General features: G+C 32.3%; 1 protein-coding gene across 14 annotated transcripts in view; it reads right to left on the bottom strand.

Annotated features, from left to right (window-relative positions):
• Window positions 1-21423, bottom strand: part of Graf (GTPase regulator associated with FAK) — a 279938-nt gene that overhangs the window by 55521 nt on the left and 202994 nt on the right. For 11 of the 14 annotated variants that reach the window (XM_068365407.1, XM_068365408.1, XM_068365412.1 and 8 more), the window contains exons 4-11: window positions 21162-21272; window positions 18415-18519; window positions 18012-18086; window positions 10050-10119; window positions 8859-8956; window positions 7709-7744; window positions 1140-1316; window positions 757-862 (exon numbers count right to left, since the gene is read on the bottom strand). In XM_068365407.1, the coding sequence (XP_068221508.1) occupies window positions 757-862; window positions 1140-1316; window positions 7709-7744; window positions 8859-8956; window positions 10050-10119; window positions 18012-18086; window positions 18415-18519; window positions 21162-21272 (778 nt within the window). The remainder of the gene's footprint in view (window positions 1-756; window positions 863-1139; window positions 1317-7708; window positions 7745-8858; window positions 8957-10049; window positions 10120-18011; window positions 18087-18414; window positions 18520-21161; window positions 21273-21423) is intronic. The other 3 variants (XM_068365411.1, XM_068365421.1, XM_068365410.1) reach the window with 2 other exon arrangements.

Genomic DNA, 21423 nt, shown 5'->3' with positions numbered 1-21423 from the left:
AAAATCAATGATTGCTGGATGTAATACATAATTTTATGCCCATTCATTCATCTACAAAAACAAGACTGCAATCCTGAATAATTTACTGTTCAAAGAACAATTTAGGCTACATTCATATACCGCTTTATAGTGGACCAGACTGATTTGCTTAGAGCCCACGATGTCATGTTTGATGTTCAGAATCAGGCACCTTAGCAGCTTGTCTTGATATACCCCCCAAAACAATAGTCACCTAAAAACTTATTGTGATGGTTTTCTAAGCTACATTTCCAGATAAGATATATTTTGGAGATAATTCTCCTGAATCAAATAATAAGTGTAGAGGGATTTAATCTATCTCTAAATTACACAGTTACTCTTAGCGCCTGAATATAGTGTTTAAGTGTACGTTATACAATTGAATCTTTATTACCAATCTCAAGTTGAGGCTCCAAAAGCATCTGATATGTTGATGGGCTACTAAAGTAACACCCCAAGAACATTTGATATGTTGATGGGCTTTTAAGGTAACCCTAAGAGCACCTGATAGTTAATGGGCTACAAAGGTAACATTCCAAGAGCATCTGATAAGTTAATGGGCTACTAAGTTAACACCCCAAAGGGCATCTAATAAGTTCATGGTCTATCATAGTAACACCAAAAAGCAAATGATAAGTTGATGGGCTACTAAAATAAGACCTCAAGAGCCTTTAATGAGCTTGAGAGACTACTATTTCGATATAGTAACAATACATCAGTTTTAAATGGAAAACTTACCTCTACTTTCTAACATGGCTATTGCTTTGGATAAGAAACTTAATCCTACATCATCTAAGCAAGTCTCTTCCTGTGATCCTGGAGGTCCACTAGGATGAGCATACATCTGTGAAGGAAACAGAAACTAAATTGCTAAATCAAAATTCTTTTTACAATTTGCTTTATGAACTGCAAATACTGTGCAAACTTCATTTTTCAAAATGGAGATACAAGTGATGGATCTACCTGAATGTGGGGGACCAATATAAAGTACAATATTTTCTTCAAGGGTAAAAAGATATATGATAGAATGCTAGACAAAAATTAACTTATGATATTCAATTATACCAACAGGAAGATGATATACATCTCACTTAAAAATGAGAAAACTATGCAATACTTACAGGCTCTTTCCCATCCATAGCATCCATCCAAAGTTTACGATCCTCTTCTGATAATGCTTGTAGTGTAAACTGAACTCCAATTCTATCCTGTGCAGTTACATCAAAGCAGAATCTCTTGTCAATACTGTCTGACATCCGACGTATACAAGATTTCAAGACAATTGTCTCAGTTGAGGTCTGAAATTCGACATATATTAATTAGTGATGCTGCAGTCATTCTCAGCATTACAGTAGAGTAAGAACAAAAGACCAGTGCTGGATAAGCAAGTGCATTTATAACAAAAAGCAACAAAAATACAATTCTAATAAAAAAAAATTACATATTCAAACCACATAAAACAGAAAAAGAAACTGTAAACTTAAAAATCTGCACTGGTTACTTGAAAAACAAATAAAATACTTACTATTACCTTATTAACACAAAAAGCAGTAAGGAAAATTTGACTAAAAGAGGTAAAGAAAGCTGAACTACTGTGAAAGAAGAGAACGCACTGTGTACTGTACTTGACATCTTATGGTTTGATAGCATCCTGCATAATAAAACATGTAATGTTAAAACACAGCAATCCATTCCAGGTATCATATCCCATGCTGCTACACCTCAAAAATTATTATGTTCTAAAGTATGCAAAATAGGTTAGCAAAGTATCATACTGTAGTTTCTTATTTAGCCTACTCAACCTGGATGTCAGTGAAGTTTCAAGGTGTATATTTAGTTGATAATTTTACTGCAATCTACCAGTAAGCATATACAGCATACAAGAGGACATATAGACACTTTTTAATTAGTTTAACATAAGAGAAATCTCAAAAGTATTATAAATGTTATGTAAGTTACAAAAACCTAAAGATGTATGTGAGACATTCTAAATCAAATATGACTCCAGTATAACAATTTGCTTGCCTGTACGTTACATCATTCCAGATACTGTACAAGAAATAAAACATTAATTCAAATATATTACAAACTTTATATCACATATATACAAAATACTCAAAAGTAATTTGGGATCAATATGAAATGTAACAATCACCAGATTTCTGGTATTATATATTATGAGCCCATCAAATTACTGACGAATGATGAAAATTATATGCTGTACTGTAGAGTACATACTTATATCTAGAATAAGTTCCTTTTTGACTGAAAGCACCTTTATTTTTCCTAAACAATACTGTAATATGTTTTTCTATATAAAAGGGTAAATAATTTTCTAAATCCAACCAACCTAGTTTACATACTTTTTTCATCAAAATATTTCTTAATCTTGTCAAAAAAGGATAAGTTTTATGCCTATACTTAAATTTGTTTCGATATCCTTGACTCTCTTTCTAACTCACTCAAATAATAAGTACAATTGCACAGAAGATTATGCTTTACTTATGCATATTTGTTTTTCTAATTTGTTAACAATTGAATATTCTACGTAAATATAAACATTAATGGGTTATCCAAGAAAAACCCTAGGAGCTTGAAAAAATCTATCTCTCAGTACTACACTATCGTTCAAATTCACTATTATACAATCTCCTGGTATCGTTAAAATTCACTATTATACAATCTCCTGGTAATCTTTTTTTTTTTTTTCAAATCAGGATCCTTTACACAATCATTAGAGATGCAACACCATTAAAAAAAATTTTATTACAAAAATCTATAGATTGATGCAATTCTTTCTGGAATTTCTGGTATTTTAACATCCTAGTATCAAATTTGTGGAGCCTCAGGCATCATGTAGTGCATTTGCAAATACAAATACTGTATGTAAACACGAGACATTTTTGTAAACTCTACTGCAGTCAACAGGGATACAAACATCCTATCAATTTTGATAATTTATTCCCTTTGGGTAATCATATCAAGAAAAAATTAATTTATGATTGAAATTTGATACAATTTACCTCTCACTATAACTCAATTCCTATCATGCTATTTGCAAACAATATTTTACTATTCAATCATCCGTTAAGTTTTTAGAAAATTGTGAAATTTTGCATTTATCTAAGGAAATTTCATTCTGATATACCTTTTTTTCCATCATCCTTCCATTCCAAAGTAGATGCATAAAAAACCCAAATCTTACCAGAAAAAGTTTATGATTGTTCATTCTTTATATATATTTATTTTTTTTTGTAACCTCCTGAAATTATAATTTGTAAATTTGTTTCTTTCATGCATATCTTCTACTTCATAATGGTCATCCACATATTAATTTTTTCTCCTTATCAATGCATAACATCTGTGACTGATAGATGTTTGCAAATTTATAGGGCACACATTTTAACAGTAACTATCATTCATTTCCCAAGTGTGTTCACCAGCAGTCATACTAGTGATGCTTACTAGTTCAATAGTTCAATAGTTCAATGAAAATAGAATCACATATAAACTTACTGTTGTTTAAACCAAATTGCTTGTGAAGTACAAAATGGAAATCTAATGAACTAATAAAGACACTCATGAGAAACTTAAGTATGCATATGAAAAGGGATATAATTAGAGATTAAGGAGTGCACCAAAAAATACAAATTCAAAGTGAACATTTCAAAAGCATCCCCAAACAAAAATTTCCACACAAGTGCAGACACTCCAATACAGTATTCACCTTTGACATTACCCGGAAATTTCAAAAAGTATAATTAAATCTTCCGACAAAGATACACCTAACTCCTCAATTACTGCTTTGACTATCATTAATTTCCTCTAAAATATCTTAGCAATTTATCCAGATAAGGGAAACACTTTAAACTCATCCTGTATCTGATTTGGTGTAATCCTGTATCTGATTTGGTGTAAGCCTTCATAAGATTTAGCCAACAAATTGCAATGAAAAGTGAAAAGAGATAATTATTAAGGTGTGCTTGTACTTTGAACCTAGATGCACAAATTCTCAGTAGAATGTACAGTTGTAGACCTAAAGATTCTAAACACAGGATAAACACACCTTGCATTTTGATATATAAAATGATCATGTATTTCTTGCCCTAAACGAAGATTTGGAGGTCAAGAAATTTTTACTCAATAACTTTCTTTGCTCAACAAGTTACCTGGTAAGCTCTTGAAACCAATTCTACCTATAACCGACTCTTTTTGAAATTCAATTAGGGAGGATTTTTTACGGGCATTTATCTTTAGCTTTAAGCCAACAGATAATAACATTATTTAATTAATTAATGAAAATTTTATAGATTAAATGAAATATCCATGCTCTAGTTGAGGTATCTGTTTATATTGCATTGTATTAAGAAAACAGACTCATCTCTACTACTAGAATTTTCTAAACAATACCTAGTACACCATGCTATGATAAGATACTGTAGTAATGGAAGAAGATGATATATATACAGTAGTTAAAGTGTGAGGCAAGCTCAGAATGAATGCTACTTAGCAGTGCTCATGGCTGGAAGAGATTATAATACAGTACATCGTTAGACTGTGTAGCTTGGTCTTCTATGTTATAGATCATATCTTGTCTTAAAGTTTACAATTTGAACCCTCTCAGATATTTTAGTCATATCTGTGACACAGTGACTGCTGCTTGCTTATCCTTTGTAATCACTTCTTTTCCAAGCACTTCCCGCCGCTTTATGCTTAAACATCAATGTTGTGTATCCATTCTGTATTCTTTAATTTTCTGCAACATGCAATTTACACACACATAATACAGCGTAGCATTTTACCATCTTATTCAGATTGTTTATTTACAACTTTCAAAGGGTTTGCTATTGAAAACTGTTGCAGCAGAATCCCACACTTTGATATAACTAAAACTTTGTATATTGGATTTTCATTATTAGAAACACAAATTTCTGGTCAAATAATGCTCAATATACATGTATTTCCCTTACTGCTAGTATTATTAACATTTTTCAAGCATTTGCATTTTAAACTATAGAATTAAACTATGATGAAAACATGAATTAAAATATTCTAGTGTATGATTTTTAATATTTATAAAGCTTTAGAGTTAAACTTACATCTCTAAATCTTTTCAACAGTCAAGGATTAATATCTATGTCAAATTTGTCAAGTAGAAATTGTGAGGGATTAAAACTTATATTCAATTAATAACTCTGACCTTTCCCGACAAATATTATTGAATTTCATGTATGTTGGCCATTCACTAATGCACAGTAATCTGTCAACGCTGCAAGTTAAATCAAATGAGAGAGAGAGAGAGAGAAATTAATTTTTCAAACTGCATAAATTTTGACCAAATTAAAATCTACAAAATGGGCTACATTCTTTAGATAAACCCTACAGACTAATCACTTTTTAACTTTCTTTTTTATTTACTTTCTTTACTTTGATGGCAGCTTTTCCAGTCCCATACAGCAGGAGAACCCCACTCTCTATAGGACCTCCGCTGTCCTTTTACCTTGTTCGTTCAGAGTATTTATCGTTTCAGATCACATATTGTTCATTTACTGTTAAATCGTCACTGTTGTAAGACTGTTTAAATTAGAAAGTCTTCAGTTTCCTCTTGAAAGCCTTAATGTCTTCAATCATTTGAATGTTTCATGGGAGCTTATTATATAGTCTCGGGACCGCTAATTCAAAGGCTCTGGAGCCTAAAGTAGACATATATCTAGGTTCCAACAGTTTGAAGCCATCTGTAACCATTCTCATGCGCAATATGTAGCAATTCTCTTAAGTATTTTGGACGACCGGTTCTGATAACTTGGTGGGTTATTGTACATATTTTAAATTCAATTCTCGCTTTAATCAGCAGCCAGTGTAAATCAATTAGTATAGGGGTGATTCTCTCTCTAGGTGGGACACCTTTTATCAGTCTTGCTCCTCTGTTTATTATGTTTTGTAATTTCTTAAGTTGCACTTTTGGTAAATTGTAATAGATAGAGTTGCAGTAGTCAATCCTGGTAATAAAGGGATTTTGACGTAGGAAAAATCTATTTTTGGGTGAGATAGCCATGTCGTCCTGATGGAAGTTCCTTCCAGCTGCTTCCTACTGTATAATGTTTCTGCGATTATTATTATAGGAGAATTACCGTCAGGTATCACAGGGTTCTCAAGTTTCTTTACAGAATTTTCGTCCAGGTACTTATTTATAAACGCAATATTTCTTAGATGATGACGAGCAGTTTTTATTCCATTATTTATTTGGGCATTTAGAGACAGGTTACAGTCAAGAAATAAACCTAGATCTCGAACTTTACTAGATATCGGCACTGAGTCATTATTCATGTTGCTTTGAATATCACACAAGCTTCTCATGCTGTTTCTCTTACCCACCCCATGAATTCAGTTTTGTTCTCATTTAATTTTAGTTGTTTAAATGTCATCCATTCTCTAACACTATCAAGGATTCGGTTTAGTTTCAGTAAGTAGTGTCATCTATATAATTTATGGAGAAGTAAAGTTGTGTGTCATCCACGAACAGTTTGAACTTCACACCATGCCTTTGTAGTATTTTCGATAGACTAATAGTATAGATCCAGAATAAGATTGGGCCAAGTACACTCCCCTGGGGTACCCTTCTGTTTAAGGGTTCATATAATGAATAAGAGTTTCCAATTTGTACACAGTAGCTTCTACCAACTAAGTAGTCTTTTAGGTATTCGAAGGCTTGATTTTCAAAGGCATTCAAAGGATTTTTAAGAAATATAAATAATGTATGGGAAGCAAAAGCATAACTATCTAAAAACAACTAAAAATTCTTTTAATAAATTCTTCATAGATTTTAAAAAAATTTAATACAGGAATTCTCGAAAAAAACAAGACTATAAGAATTTCCTCTCCTTAGCCTTCATTAAACAGTGCCGAATGCCATTCACTCCTAATTACATCAATGTAAAAAATTGAGAAAAGGAATATTGTGATAATTAAAAAAAAAAATTGTAAAATCATCTTCACTATAACATTTCAAGATTTTGTGAGCAATGAAAGTCATCCAGAAAAAACCTCATTGTCCTAGGAATTTCCCCTGAACCAAATAACATACTGTACCTTATATAATTTAATTTAAAAATGAAAGAGATAATTTCTTTTATTTCTACATTTTGTTGAACTAGACTCTTAATAATTCTAACTATACCCACTGAATAAAGTATTTCAAGGATTACAGCAAGGCTACCTTAACACTAACCAACACACTGTATTCCTCCTTAGACTACCATTAATATATTTTCATATAAACAACACAAAATTTTTGCAAGGTACAAGGGAAAATGTATTCCTAAATAATGCATAACAAACAAATCCTACAATAAAATTGGGAAATGTATATGATTAATTTTCAGAGGTGGGAAGCAATTTCATTAATAATTTGGCCTAGAGCAAATATTTACAGACTAGCAACAGTATGCAGTTCTACCAAAACTTACGTACTATGTGCATAAAATATTCACGCCTAACTAAATGTATTTAACATTACTTATAAAAGTCATTTCCAAGTGGCTAATAAAGGCTGGAAGCAGAGTTGAAATTTGGCCAAGCTGCACTCAAAAAAATAAGTGACTTTTAACAATATAATCCTTTTCAAAAGCAAAAAAATTAGCAGTTATGTGTGTCAGCATTAAAGTTATTGCAATAACAACTCTCTCCTTACCCTGTCAATGTATCCCCTACTTTGATTTACAAGAGGCTGGAAAACAAAAATTTTTCTTCATCATCAGTGTGGCAGATAGATTCACAAGTATGGGGCTCAATCAAACTAGACTGAATGAGGATCTGTCTCCAAGGCAATGCCAATGTATGTCTTACATAATAGGTACAGTATTACAAAATATATAATTTATCCAATTTATCCTCCAACAGGATTCCCTTAAAGATCTTTTGATACCAGTAAATTGAGGTAAAACACAATGAGAATGCAAATGATTTTCAAAATGTTTAAACCCATCTGACGTTTACTAATTAATTAAGGAAAAATACTACGTAATCACATAAGTGAAAAGGAGTTATTTACATGTACCGAGTCAAAGTATATTACGTTTAATGCTCACCGAAACTTTTAAAAGTTTTTGTGACAATATTTTGAAACTATAGGTATACTGTATATGGGATAACTAATATTTAAAACCCGATTGTACTCTTACAAAGAAAAAAGTGGACATTCAAAACATAGGAAGCAACAAGAGCTTAGCAATTCTGAGAGCATTTATACCTCACAGTACATTCCCTAAAGACATTTTTTTTTAAATATCTGACAAATTGAAATTCAGAACATAATCAACCCTACTGATGGGTTCTGGGAAAGGACAATTTATGTTTAAGGCTAGAGTCTTGTATTACTTTACTGGCTGTAAAATAAGCTCTTAACAGGATCTGTTGTGGATGTATAAGTTTGTAGTCAATATTAATTAAAAATATTTATTCAAACTAAATTGGGTTATCTTCATGTTATACTGTATACTGTATCAATTTATAAAGAAGTAATGCTATACAGGCAATTACCTTGGCAACAATTTATATATACATAAAAATAACCTTTAAAGAGGCTAATAACACACTACCATACTAAAAGCTTTTAAAAAAAATACTTGAAAGTACATAAATCATCTTGTCTACGACTTACATTTAACAAACAAAGAAATGCACGCAAAACTTCATCAAAAACAAACAAAAAATCATAAAAATCCTTAGAAGCATGTCTGCATCAAGCTAGTTTAATAGATGTACAATAAGTTTCATTTCTAAGTTCTTACAATGAAATAATCAACATGCAAATGAATGGAATGAGTAAAAATGTCACTTACAATTTTATGTTGTATTTGATTGTAGGGAATCATGGTGAATACTCTGTTCTCCTTCTGATATAGACAGTAGTGTTTTGTCCACGTAGTACCAAAAGCCTCTATAAATGGGAAAAAAAAAACATTGTTGTCTATAATCATAGGGAAAATTCAGTTATGTTTTGGTCAGTTCAAGTTTCATCCACTAAAGGAGCATTTTTTAAATATATACTTTAAAGAATATATAGCATTCCCATACTTCTGGGAAGCCTGTTCTGCTATTTTGCACTTCATAGGCTCTTTTAAGAGACTTGTTGACTCATGCACATATGAAATTAAACCTAATATGGTCACAGAAAGCAAGAAACATCAACATAATACAGTATATCAGTGTCATAAAATTCCCATAAAAGGGATTTTGACGTAGGAAAAATCTATTTTTGGGTGAGATAGCCATGTTGTCCTGATGGAATTTCCCTCCAGCAACTTTCTACTGTATAATATCATAAGAGAATTACCGTCAGGTATCACAGGGTTCTAACCCCCGGAACGACTATCCGAAGATATCATGTATAATCAGGGACGTATCCTAAGATAACCATAGATATCTGCACCCCGAATAGACCTTTCCCAGTCTAATCCTCTAAGGGGAAGGATAAGTGAGGAGCCGTTACATATCCTATCACCTTTCGGTGCTCCCATACGACCCTGCCGCTTTATTCCTTCTCCACAGCTTGTTTGCTTCTGTGTGATATTTTTGTGAATAATACAGTACTGTAATATAATTCACATAATTTCATATCTTATTATTTGTAACGAAAATATATGCCCTCCAAAATACAGTGATGTGCTTATCTGGGAATTTTTGTGTGGAGTGGAAAGTATCATTTAACATGAAAATATTCTAATGATGAATTATCATGTAAAAAAAAAATCACTACAATTTTCCCTCAGGAGCAAATTAATTTAAATGGATCACATTAGTTGGATGATTGATGAATAAATGCAGAATAAGCAATACATTTCAATGATACATATATAAATCTCTTTCATTTTGAGATCGATATAAAAATTTGACACAATTTCAAAATAAAAAGTACATTATTTCATCATTTTAATTATGATTGGCTGCATTATTTGTAACTAAATTGGAAAGAAAACTACTTAAGTAATTTGTATTAGTATAAAATAAATTAAATAAAATCTAACACTTACTTTTTTCCATGAGGAAAAGGTAGCCCTGCCTGGTATACATCTTGTCCATGTTGCCAGGATCCATTGATTTCTGGTGGAAAATGTAAAGTTCAATATACTCTATTCAGTACATGAAAATACTGATTTATATTCAAATCACAGTAAAAAAAAAAAACATTAAGTAACCATCAACCACTATTGGTTTAAATAGTTGATTTGTTTTCCTTATCTTCAAAAACTATAAGATTACAATATATAATGTCTACATGAAAAATCACTCCCTCAAATATATCATTAATTGAGCAGAAAATATCAAGCATTACCATATGAGTTTCTACTACAGCATGTATTTTTAGTTTTGACATGCATATTATTCATACAAAAGCTATAAGTTATCATTTTAGTAAGCAGTCACATGATTTATATTATATTAAATCTAATACTACATATTAATCAAAAATATATGCTAAACAGTGGTAGTAAACAAATCAACTTAAATATATTAATCTTTTAACCTTGATATAATGTGAACGTTTTAAAGCAAATATAATACCATATATCCTATTTAATGACAAGTAATTTTGATGATAATACTTCCCATTTCTTTCCTCCTTGCAAGGAACAAAAGAAGTGGAATGCATGATACATTAAAGAACCAACTAAAAGGTTTGACAAGATTGATACCCAAAGGTAAGTGTTGTCATAGGTAACAATAGATACAGGAAAAAACAAATATGAGACCTAGGCTATATAGTTTTCTAATTTTTGTGAATATTCTACACAATAATTGACAAATTTGGGAATTATCCAGATAAAAACCCATTATCATTATTACCGCTACTAAGTTTAATAAGATCACTGAGCCACATGCAATTTGTAAAAGGTCTCTCCTGAAGAATCTTCTCATTAAATGGAGGTAAAAAAGGGATTTTGACGAAGGAAAAATCTATTTCTGGGCGAGGAACCTGTGTCGCCCAGTGAAATACTCCTTATAGCAGCATTTCTAAGGCATAAATACTGCTAAATATACCAGAAAAAAAAGATGCATGGAATGCAAGGAATAAACCCAGCTCGCTCACTCTAATGAGTGTCGGTATAGTAACTGGGGCGTGTAAGAACCACGACCATAGGTCCCTCACCAGTTAGACCTCTCCTTCTTCAACATCCCCCGGAACTACGAGGTGCCGATCTACACCCGACTGCTGCCTTCTACTACGACTATCTAAGGGGCTGTTAGAAAAAAGTTATTCAGACAAGTTGAGAGAAACTGAAGTGAATGACAGAAATATGGCAGAGAAATGATTACCGAAGCGAAGAAGATGAAAAAAAAAAGGACAAGAAAGAAGAAATGTGAGTAAAAGAATCTCTCTCTTAAACACGTCTCTCAGTTTAAAAGTGAAAAACTTGTCTCTCGTTTAAGAATAGGAAATACGCATCACATATATATGAAAAAAAAACAATCCTATAAACAGTGTGTCACAAAAACTACAAAGTGGTCTCTCCCTTACAAAGCTCAACATCTATAAATATTCTACTCTCCTAACTCTCACCAGGTACAGTACTAGTATTTACTAACAATGAGAGCTATAATCCAGCCTAAGAGAAATAACCAAGAGAGATGTGCATAATCTTAGGACACTAAGATCACAAAGATATAACAAAATCAATAGCCTACAGTGGTAATATACAAATTCTAAACACACTAAAATTACCTTTTAAGAAGATCAACAACCCAGTTACTATTGACTGCCAAATAAGTAATCATAATACAAGTATGAATAATGATTTTCATAAGAATAAATGTTTTCTGAATGACATTTGAAACATTTGCATTACAAAACTGTTCTGGGAAATAAATGTTGAATGAAAAACTTGAAGTAGTTTACAAATAAACCTGTACAAAGCATGTACATATAAAGGCTTGAACAGTCTTGACAAGAACTTTACTTTCTGACTACAAAGAAAATAACTCGGCATAGCTAATACCTACATCACTCTAGGATTCCTAAAGAAAACAAAAGCACAACAAACCAAAATAGGAATATTATATCTTTCACTAAGTCCTATTGGAGTCATTAAAATGCTGCAAAATAAATTTAAAGAAAAAATTAAAGACTAATATTGCAACATGAATTGAGAGAAACATTGACAAAGTTATGTTCCCCACGCAATATTTTGAAAGAATATTATTTCAGAATGTATGGATTTCTGAAAAGAACCTAAAAAGAAGGATGATTGTCAAGTGACCTGTTTGAAAGTTATGGATAAACAACCTACTTTAAAACCAGTTGGATATTTAATTTAAGATATTTGAGAAAATAAGATTCATAAACCTAAGGTCAAGATACTGTACTTCAGACAGAAAGTGAGAGGATTGAAACAATTGCTCTGTACTTAAAATGACTAGGTTATAATTTTATATCATTTGGCTCAAGGCCAATTTTTAATGTCAAAGTCTTTTAGTTGGCCCTTATAAAGTATCTGACAATCAATCACTGTATTGCAACTCTTTATTTATAAAAAAAAATATAAAAAGAAAGAGAAAGACCATTAATACCACCTTCGTTTGTTTATAAAAACCCACAAAAAAACAAAGAATATGGCACAGATCACCAACAACTATAATACAGTACTCCAGTGAAGAAATAAATGAACATGAAAGATTTGCCACACAAAATTTAGTTCCTTTCAAAATAGACAAGAGAAGCCAGCAGAATTGAGCAAAAGGGGCTAACACAGTCAAAATCAATATGGACATCGAGTTACACAATGAAATTAAAAAAGCTTTTTAATTACTTTTTTCATAAGATAGTCTGTTAAAAAAGCACAAACTGATCATTAAAGCCATAGCAAGTTAATAAAATATGATTTATGTCGAGTTCAAATGCAAATATTTTTTCTTTTAGAGGTTCTGTATTTTAGTCTGGTTAAAGTTCAAGTAAACTTGGCATTAGTATTTGTAAACACATGATTTCATGAAAATTCGGGTTCGGGAAGATCAAAGAAACATGAAATACGCTATTTACACTTCATTGAATTAAACACCATTCATGCTCAGTTATGAAGATCTCAAGTCACAGATTAAGTGGTATTAAGCTAAAAAAATCTATAAGTAATAACAGTATTGTATGCACTATAAAACAAATCTGTAATATGCAAAAACTAATTAGATGTACCATAAGAATGCATTAATCTTACACAAGATTAGTGATAAAAACTATCTTTGATACAAAACCAGTGTATAACTGATTTCTTAATAAAAAAAAAAAACAATAATTTATTATTGACAAACTCATTCCTCATACATGTCAATATCAATTGTCTTCAAATGCCCCAGACACTGTATTCTTAAAACTAACAGAAAGAAGAGCAGTTGTAGTTCAAACCATGCACCTCCTCGATCCTCAGGTACCCATCAATCACCTGCCTCCCTTTTCATGTTGTAACACTAGACTGTATAACTGCAATACAGTAGCAGGACAAAGGGGAAGGAAAACACTGTATTTGAGTATTGGGGTTTGTAAGGCAAAAAAACTTTTATTAATTTTTTTTTCATCATTAGACAATCAATCATATATATCGTTATGTGAGATACTGCATGTCCCAGAATTTTAATTAAGAAGTGTGAAATCCAGGGGAAGTGATTAGAAACAAAGATATATTAGAAACATTAGGATTTGGAGATTGATTGATTGATTTGAAGTTCTCTGGCATCTTGACATCAAAGGTCATTGACGTAGGATCTGGAGACTCGGAGGTTGTATGATGAAGGGCAAGCTCCTCTAGCAACAGAAATCGATACGCTTTTACATGTATAAATTCCAGATGAACACGAAGAGGATGCATTCTTTGTGTGTAAAACTTAGTTTAATATAATCCTAGAATTCTAAATCTCTTAAATGCTATTTATGAATGGGTTTGAGAATAGGATATTGGGAAGATGATGATTCCTCTAATTCCTTCCCCAAAACTAACACTAGGCAAGCAGCTACTACTGCTTCCATGGAATAAGTGACTATCCACTTATAAGTCACTATCAAAAGGTAAAGCCTACAAAAAGTCACTTGGTGTCTACAGGTACCTATATTAACAAAAGCATTCATATCCAAAATATGTTTAAAAATGGCATTAGCTCTGTTCTAATGGATAATACAGTAAATCATACCCACATCACTTTGCTATCCGTAACATTGCTGCAAACTTTAAGAGCAGCCTAGTGAGTCAGTAAGTGATATTGGAGACCTGTTTCTTAGATCAAACTATATAAAGCCTAGAAACTTTTGCTCCTGAGATAATGACAAGCTGCTCTTAACTGGACTGAGTTCATCTTCACTATTACTGGTGAAGGTAGAAGAAGGAATGAAAAAGTGTGCTATGGAATGTTACCACCTGGCTGGAATTTGGGTCTTTTCACAAAGTCACCTATAATAAATTAATTGTTAAAACACAAACCCTTGAAATTAGAGACTACCAGAAAGAGTATTAACCAGATATGATGCTTAAAGTACAAATTTATATGGATGCTTAAAGAAAATTTTAAGAACTAAGGAACTGTCCTATTATGGAGGTTTGGATAATTTCTAAGAAATCTCCTCATCAAAATAGCATTGGCTTCTTGCAATCTGGTCTAGCAAAGGAATTCCCCCCACTCAATCAAAGAGCCTTGGAGAACACTGGAAACAGCAACCGTTTTGAGGGAAGAATCTGTTTCCTCCAGCTCTACCTGTTTACTAATACACTGCACTCTTGGAGTGAACCTGGGTACTATACTAGCTTTATTGGCCTCTGCAAAAACAAAGACAACTAGTAGGTTTGCTCCCAATCTTTGCCTCAATATAGAAGTGGACGACTTTATCTAGAGCAAGAGAGGGACACCATAACTCCCACCAAAAGGTGACTGGGATCCTGCTGCTATTCAAGTTCCAATAAAACCTTCCAAAAACTAGCTTAATTGTCTTGATGTTTGTCCAACTATTTCTATTGAAATCTCTTCCTCCACTACACCCTTCTTCTCCAAATCCTCCATGCCATCTAATCCTTGGCCTCGCTCTTGACTATCCCCACAAAAGAGGTTCCCCAAGCCCTCTTTAACTCCCTCCTCTTCACCAATCCTTACCACATGCACATATCATCTATCTTGACTATCTTATCATTTCTGTTATCTTTGCCATCCCATCCATTCTAATTTCTTCATTTATCAGCCTCGAAAGTAATGTTTGAGGACAATTATGTGAACCCAAGCTGCTACTGTTGCTAAGGCCTGAGTAAAGACGAGGGGTAGAGGCAGAGCAAAACACACAAATCATGAACGGGATGCCTTTTCTGGCTAATTGAAGCAAGGTTATTTCCTCAAAATTAGATGAATCTAGAGCTCTACGGATGTCAGGATGCAAAGGGGTTTCCTACAAGAACTTGTTCAATGGACTGAGTTTGATGATTTAAATTCTGGAACTACAACTCTTTCACCAATCTTGCAACATGGCACAATCTGGGTACTCTGCTCACTAGTTAACAGACCTGCAAACTCATACATGCAAAGTGATGCAAGGGAGTGATGGAAACCTAAACTTTCAGGTTGTGCATGAGCCATACTACTACTGATTTTATCCTATTAGATAAAATAACATAATGTCTGGGGCATTTGATGACTATACTATTGGCATATATGTGATGGGATTATAATTAAATAAATTCAAATTTTAAATTCTGTAAACGTAATCCTAAACTTTCCTTTAAAATCAAGGTAAGAACTGTATAAAACTTACATGACATGCTAATATAAAAACAAAATACAAGAGAAAATCAAATCTAAGCAATTGCTTAATACATCGTTAGAAACATTATTACTAAAAAAAATATTATGTCCAAAAAATAAGAAGCAGGACTATACTTGAGTTATCACTAATAGCAATGAAATCAATGTTGTCATCACAGTGGTCTTGACAGGTGTGTATTTTTCACCATGTGCCTGGTAAGGGAAGGGGGGTTGATAAGGAGGAAAGGGTGAGAGTGAGTTTAGGTTTCTCTCATAACCTCTTGACGATGTGGTCATTGAGGATCTAGGAATGAACGCATGCTCTTACCCTGAAACATAAGCTGTAAAAGGCAAGACAAATAGAGGGGCATATCAAGTATTAAAAAAAATTACCATCATTTTTTTTTTCAATATTCAGGACTATATTAATCATTTTGCAAGCTCTTTTACACTGTAGCATGTTGATATATCAAAATCATAATTGTGACTAAAAATCAATTAAGGCTAATTGCAAGCACTATTTAATTACTTATCAAACATTTTCAGTAAATCATGATGATCTGAGAGCATTTATATTAAAGCAATCAAATGCACCTTTATTTTTCAAAATAAAGACTATATGCAAAAAACATGTAAAAGGAACTGCAAATTTTAAAACAGTCTTTTCAGGTATGAATAAAAATATAGTTAGTTAATGGTGCAATATTCCCAAGTACAAAACAAGAAGTATCTTCTGAGCACCATGCATACTATGATAAATACAACAAGACTTTAAATTATTCTAAGTATATGCCAAGTAAAGCTCCCAAGTATGGCTTGATTTGACCCACTAAAAAACAATTAAAATGGACTAATTTTACATTTCTAAATGAGATTCCATTTGGTTATCAATGAGAAAAAAAATTCTTCATGCCATCCACTACATACAATATAAGCATTGATTATTGTATTGTACATAAATTACTATACTACTGTGTTCATTAATCTCATGTTGAAGTATGAAGAAGATTTCCGTACGCCTTCTATTTGGTGAACTTTACAATGGCTTCTTAAGGTACATATACATACGAGAATCTACATATGCTTCATGAAAGGCACATATGATATTAGGTGAATGCATTACGACATATAATGAGAAAATAAAAAAAAATTGCTTTTCATTTTAAACATTACCCAACATAAAGCTCTGAATTTTCCTACTCCACTACTACAGTACAACTAAAGTACAAGAATTCCATTGTTAAAGCATATGTGGACTTCTGACTAATGCAAATTTCATGATATAGCCAAGAAACAATAGTACCTTATGGATACTGAGATTACAGTACATACCAAGATTTGGAAAAGTAAACTCTATCCTTTAAGAAGCCATCAATTAAATACTTAAAATTAAAAGTACAGTACATGACATGAAGCTACAAGGCAACAAGCCCCACTCTCACCTTGATTCATGTTTCTCTATTGTAGAGTTTTCTCTTTATTTTCGCCTTTTGTTTACAGTATTTCATTAGTTATTTCTTAGCATTTTGTGACAATAGCATGAATACTATACAGTGTAAGTGCTCTTCCAAAATTGTTAAACTTATTTGTTATTGAATTACACTGTAAATCAACATTGTTATTAAGTTATGGACACTTTTATTATTCAATCTGTTATTCTATTACCCCTCCAAATTACATTATACTGATTTGTTGCAAAGTTAAACAGTTTGAAGACTGAACAATTTATAACGTGACTCTCCCAGACTATTCAGAAGGCTATATCTCTTCTGGGCAATTCCAGTACGTCAAGAGCTTTTGCTTCTGGACCACACTGAGTCTCAACCCAAGTTCTAACATTCTTTATGTGAGGTTTTCTTTCTGAAATCTCTATCCATCCCTTTAATAACAGCTCCATGTTGTCTTTTGAAATAGTGCAACGCAGTAATTGTAAGTGCCCCCCCCCCCCCGATATAAAGATATGAAGTTAGCATAGCAGATCGTCATTACTTCTATTACAAGGTGGCCATTCCTTGTGATCTTTGTTTCAAAGAACCAAACAGATGACTTATATTTGAAAAATTGGATATGTTTAAAATTGGATGTGTAAAATTGGATATTATTGAGGCTTCTAGTTTCTTGGAGACGAACAACCAATTCTAATTAAAGATAACAGAGAAAAATCTACATCGAGAAGTACAAATCAAGGTTTGCGTGAGTTAGTGTGAAGCAGCCGGAGGACACATTACCGTCTTACGCACCTCCAGCATCTTGTTTTTGAGCGTCACAGACTCTTGACGCGTGGCGAGGAAGTTCTCGCGCGTCTGTCAAACCAACGGCATCATCGTCATATAGCATCCATTATTAATGGATGGGAAACAGCAGGTTTTAAGGAAATGGGGAAAAATTAAAGTAGAATTGAGTATATAGTTCACACAATTTTAATCATGTTGAAATGGAGTAAAATTTTGCACTAAGTAGATTAAATATAAATATAAAGATATATGGTCTTTCAAAGAAAGAACAATCAGGAAAAATATATTGTCAGCAATAATATTCCAAATAATGTTAAACATTACAACTTCATTAATATATCTAAAACTTAAGATTAATGGGGAAAATATACTTTATGTACAGAACAATGTTGCTTACCCTTTGAACTCTAACTTGTAGATCCCGCATGTACGGGCTACAGTCGTTGAAAACTTCGTGGCCTTGATGATAGAAAGTCAACCAACCGTACATATAACTTAACAACTAAGAATAAAGAAAAAAAAACATGTTAGTTTTGTTTATTGAAACCCCACAATTGTATAAATAAAAAAAAATTAAAAAACTACAGTTGCATACATGAATTACTGTTACACCTCGCTCTGAGAAAGTGCACCATGTCACACCATCAATGAGTTTAGTCCCGTCCACTACGTCTGCCATCCCTCCCTACACTATCTGTTCGATTACTCGCCGCGAAGTAAGGGTGTGACAGAGTGCACTTCTTTGGGGAGAGGTGTGCCAGGAACTCCTGTGTCCTACTGTACATACATCTGAAATATATCCTCCAACAGGGTTAATTACATTTCAAACACAAATCAGTTACTAGCTTCTTTTATAAAGAAAACTGGCTACTAAATCCAATATGAGTTTTTTCATGGCTTCCAAAAATAGCTTAAAACTTTCGCCCTATGTTTCTCTCAGGTAAAAATAAATCTATAGCACGGAAAAGATATAAAATATATGATAAACGAACTAAGACTCATTGCGCCAATCATTACAAAATAGTTCATCATCTCCTACGCCCACTGACGCTAAAGGCCTCTCTTTTCCTCCACTTATCAATATGCTTAAATATGTCGGGTTGTCTGATATTTAGAAAATAGAATATTGGAATATCGAGTTGCAAATCGTTTAAATACGGTAAGACCTGAGCAAAGGTATTTCTAAGGATGTATTTAACTGTATTGAAAATTTTAATTCTTGAAAATATTATTGGAAAATATTAAGCAATATATGAAAATTATGATTTAAACTCAAGAAATATAGTAACTCATATCTATCATAGAAAATATATACTGTTTATTCCTTTATTGGAATAATAGAAAGAATGGATACATTACTTTTTATTATTTTACATAAACACAATAATAAACTTTTAATATTAAGTGAATGAACATAAGATTATCTATTATTATTTGCGTATATTTGCAATTACAGCATATATACAATCAACATAGTTTTCAAACTTTAATTATGAGTGTCCTTAACCGTTCTAAAAAATGTGAATCTCGAAAATAATAAAATATCTTCTTTGTTTATATGGCAGGACAGGATTAGAAATTAAACTATAAGAGAGATTACTCAAGTGGCATATGTGGATGAGATCATGCTGAGGGACAGATGGAGATGGTTTGGGCATGCTCTTTACACTCCCCAATAGAGATTAGTTTACCAAACTTTCAAATGGGCTCTACAAGGCACTAAAAGAGTTGGAAGACACAGGCCCACATGACTGTGGACTATGAAGCGTGAAGTAGATGATGATGAATGGAGAAATATTGATTTAAAAGCTCAAGATAGAGACGACTGGCGAAATCTAACGGAGGCCCTTTGCGTTAATAGGCGTAGGGGATGAGGATGAGGAGGATGATGATATTATTATTATTATTATTATTATTATTATTATTATTATTATTATTACTAGCCAAGCTACAGCCCTAGTTGGAAAAGAAAGATGCTATAAGCCCAAGGGCTCCAATAGGGAAAATAGCCCAGTGAGGAAAGGAAATGGCCTTCCACAACATGAAGCAATAACCTGGTCATATGATATCTTAATCTTTAGAAGAATCCTTCCAACAGTTAATAATTTCGTTTTAAGAGAACATAGGAGTTTTGACTGTAAATTCACCGAACACTATTACCACATTTTCATTATTCAATTCCCGAGGAAATCTTTAATAAAGAATTAACTTTTGACTTGTAACTCATGTGAACGGCTTTCTTTAAAAGAAACAGTTTATGATACAAGTCTACATTTTTGAAGAACGGTCATATAGAGGACTCCTTTCGTTCAAGAAAAATTTTACAACGAATATATAAGAGAAAAGAAAATTCAGGAAATGATATAACGGTCAATGGAAATAGAAGTTTGGCCTATGAGAGAAAAGTCGAATCCATTATTTTCTACAAATTAAAAAAATGAAACTTTTTCTAGAAAGATTAAAAGTGGACTTAGCCCAAGCGTAAATAATTTATGATGGAACAACAAATTCCCTCCCTTTAATACTTTAACAGATAAATGTGTTAAATTTATACAAACACAAAAGGTACCTAACATAATTTTTTTCTTTCTAAAAAAAATGATATTTAGAAAGATTAAAAGTGGGCTTCGTCCAAATGTAAATAATAAGTTTGAACAACAAATTCTCTCCCATTAATACTCTAACAAATAAATGTGTTAACTCTAAATAAGAAATAAAGGACACTTAACATTACTTTTTTTTTTAAATAAAAGTGATTTTTAAGAAAGATTAAAAATGGACTTCGTCCAAATGTAAATTATAAGTTTGAACAACAAATTCTCTCCCATTAATACTCTAAATGTGTTAAATCTAAATAAGAAATAAAGGACACTTAACATTACTTTTTTTTTTAAATAAAAGTAATTTTTAAGAAAGTTTGAACAGCAAATTCTTCCATTAATAATCAACAGATAAATGTGTTAAATGTAAACAAGCCCCAAAAGACACCAAACATTTTTTTATACCAAAAAAATTATATTTAGAAAGATTAAAAGTGGGTTTCGTCCAAACGTAAATAATTAAAGTTTGAACAAAAAATTCTCTCCCCTTAATACCCCACAGATAAACGAGTTAAATGTAGACAAACACAAGGTATCACTCAACTGTTTCGACGAACTCAAACTTCTTCCTCTCCTGAACTTCCTGCAGCAGAAATACATAGTCGAGTGAGGCGTGGACAAAGTACCGCTGTTCCATTTCTACCGACGCATCAGCCTGGAAAGAAGGAAACTGCTTTTGAGTACAGTACTTTTAAAAGGGTGGTCGGATAAAAAGTGCGGTACTTTCCTGTATTGCCCCACCACTCATTTCCTATATAACCCCAATACTATTTGTTTTATTATCATTATTATTATTAAATGCTAAG

Source organism: Palaemon carinicauda, chromosome 42 (assembly GCF_036898095.1).
Source record: "Palaemon carinicauda isolate YSFRI2023 chromosome 42, ASM3689809v2, whole genome shotgun sequence".
NCBI classification, from domain to species: Eukaryota; Metazoa; Arthropoda; class Malacostraca; order Decapoda; family Palaemonidae; genus Palaemon; species Palaemon carinicauda.
The sequence above is the reverse complement of the archived record's forward strand: the minus strand, read 5'-3'. Positions and strand labels throughout refer to the sequence as shown.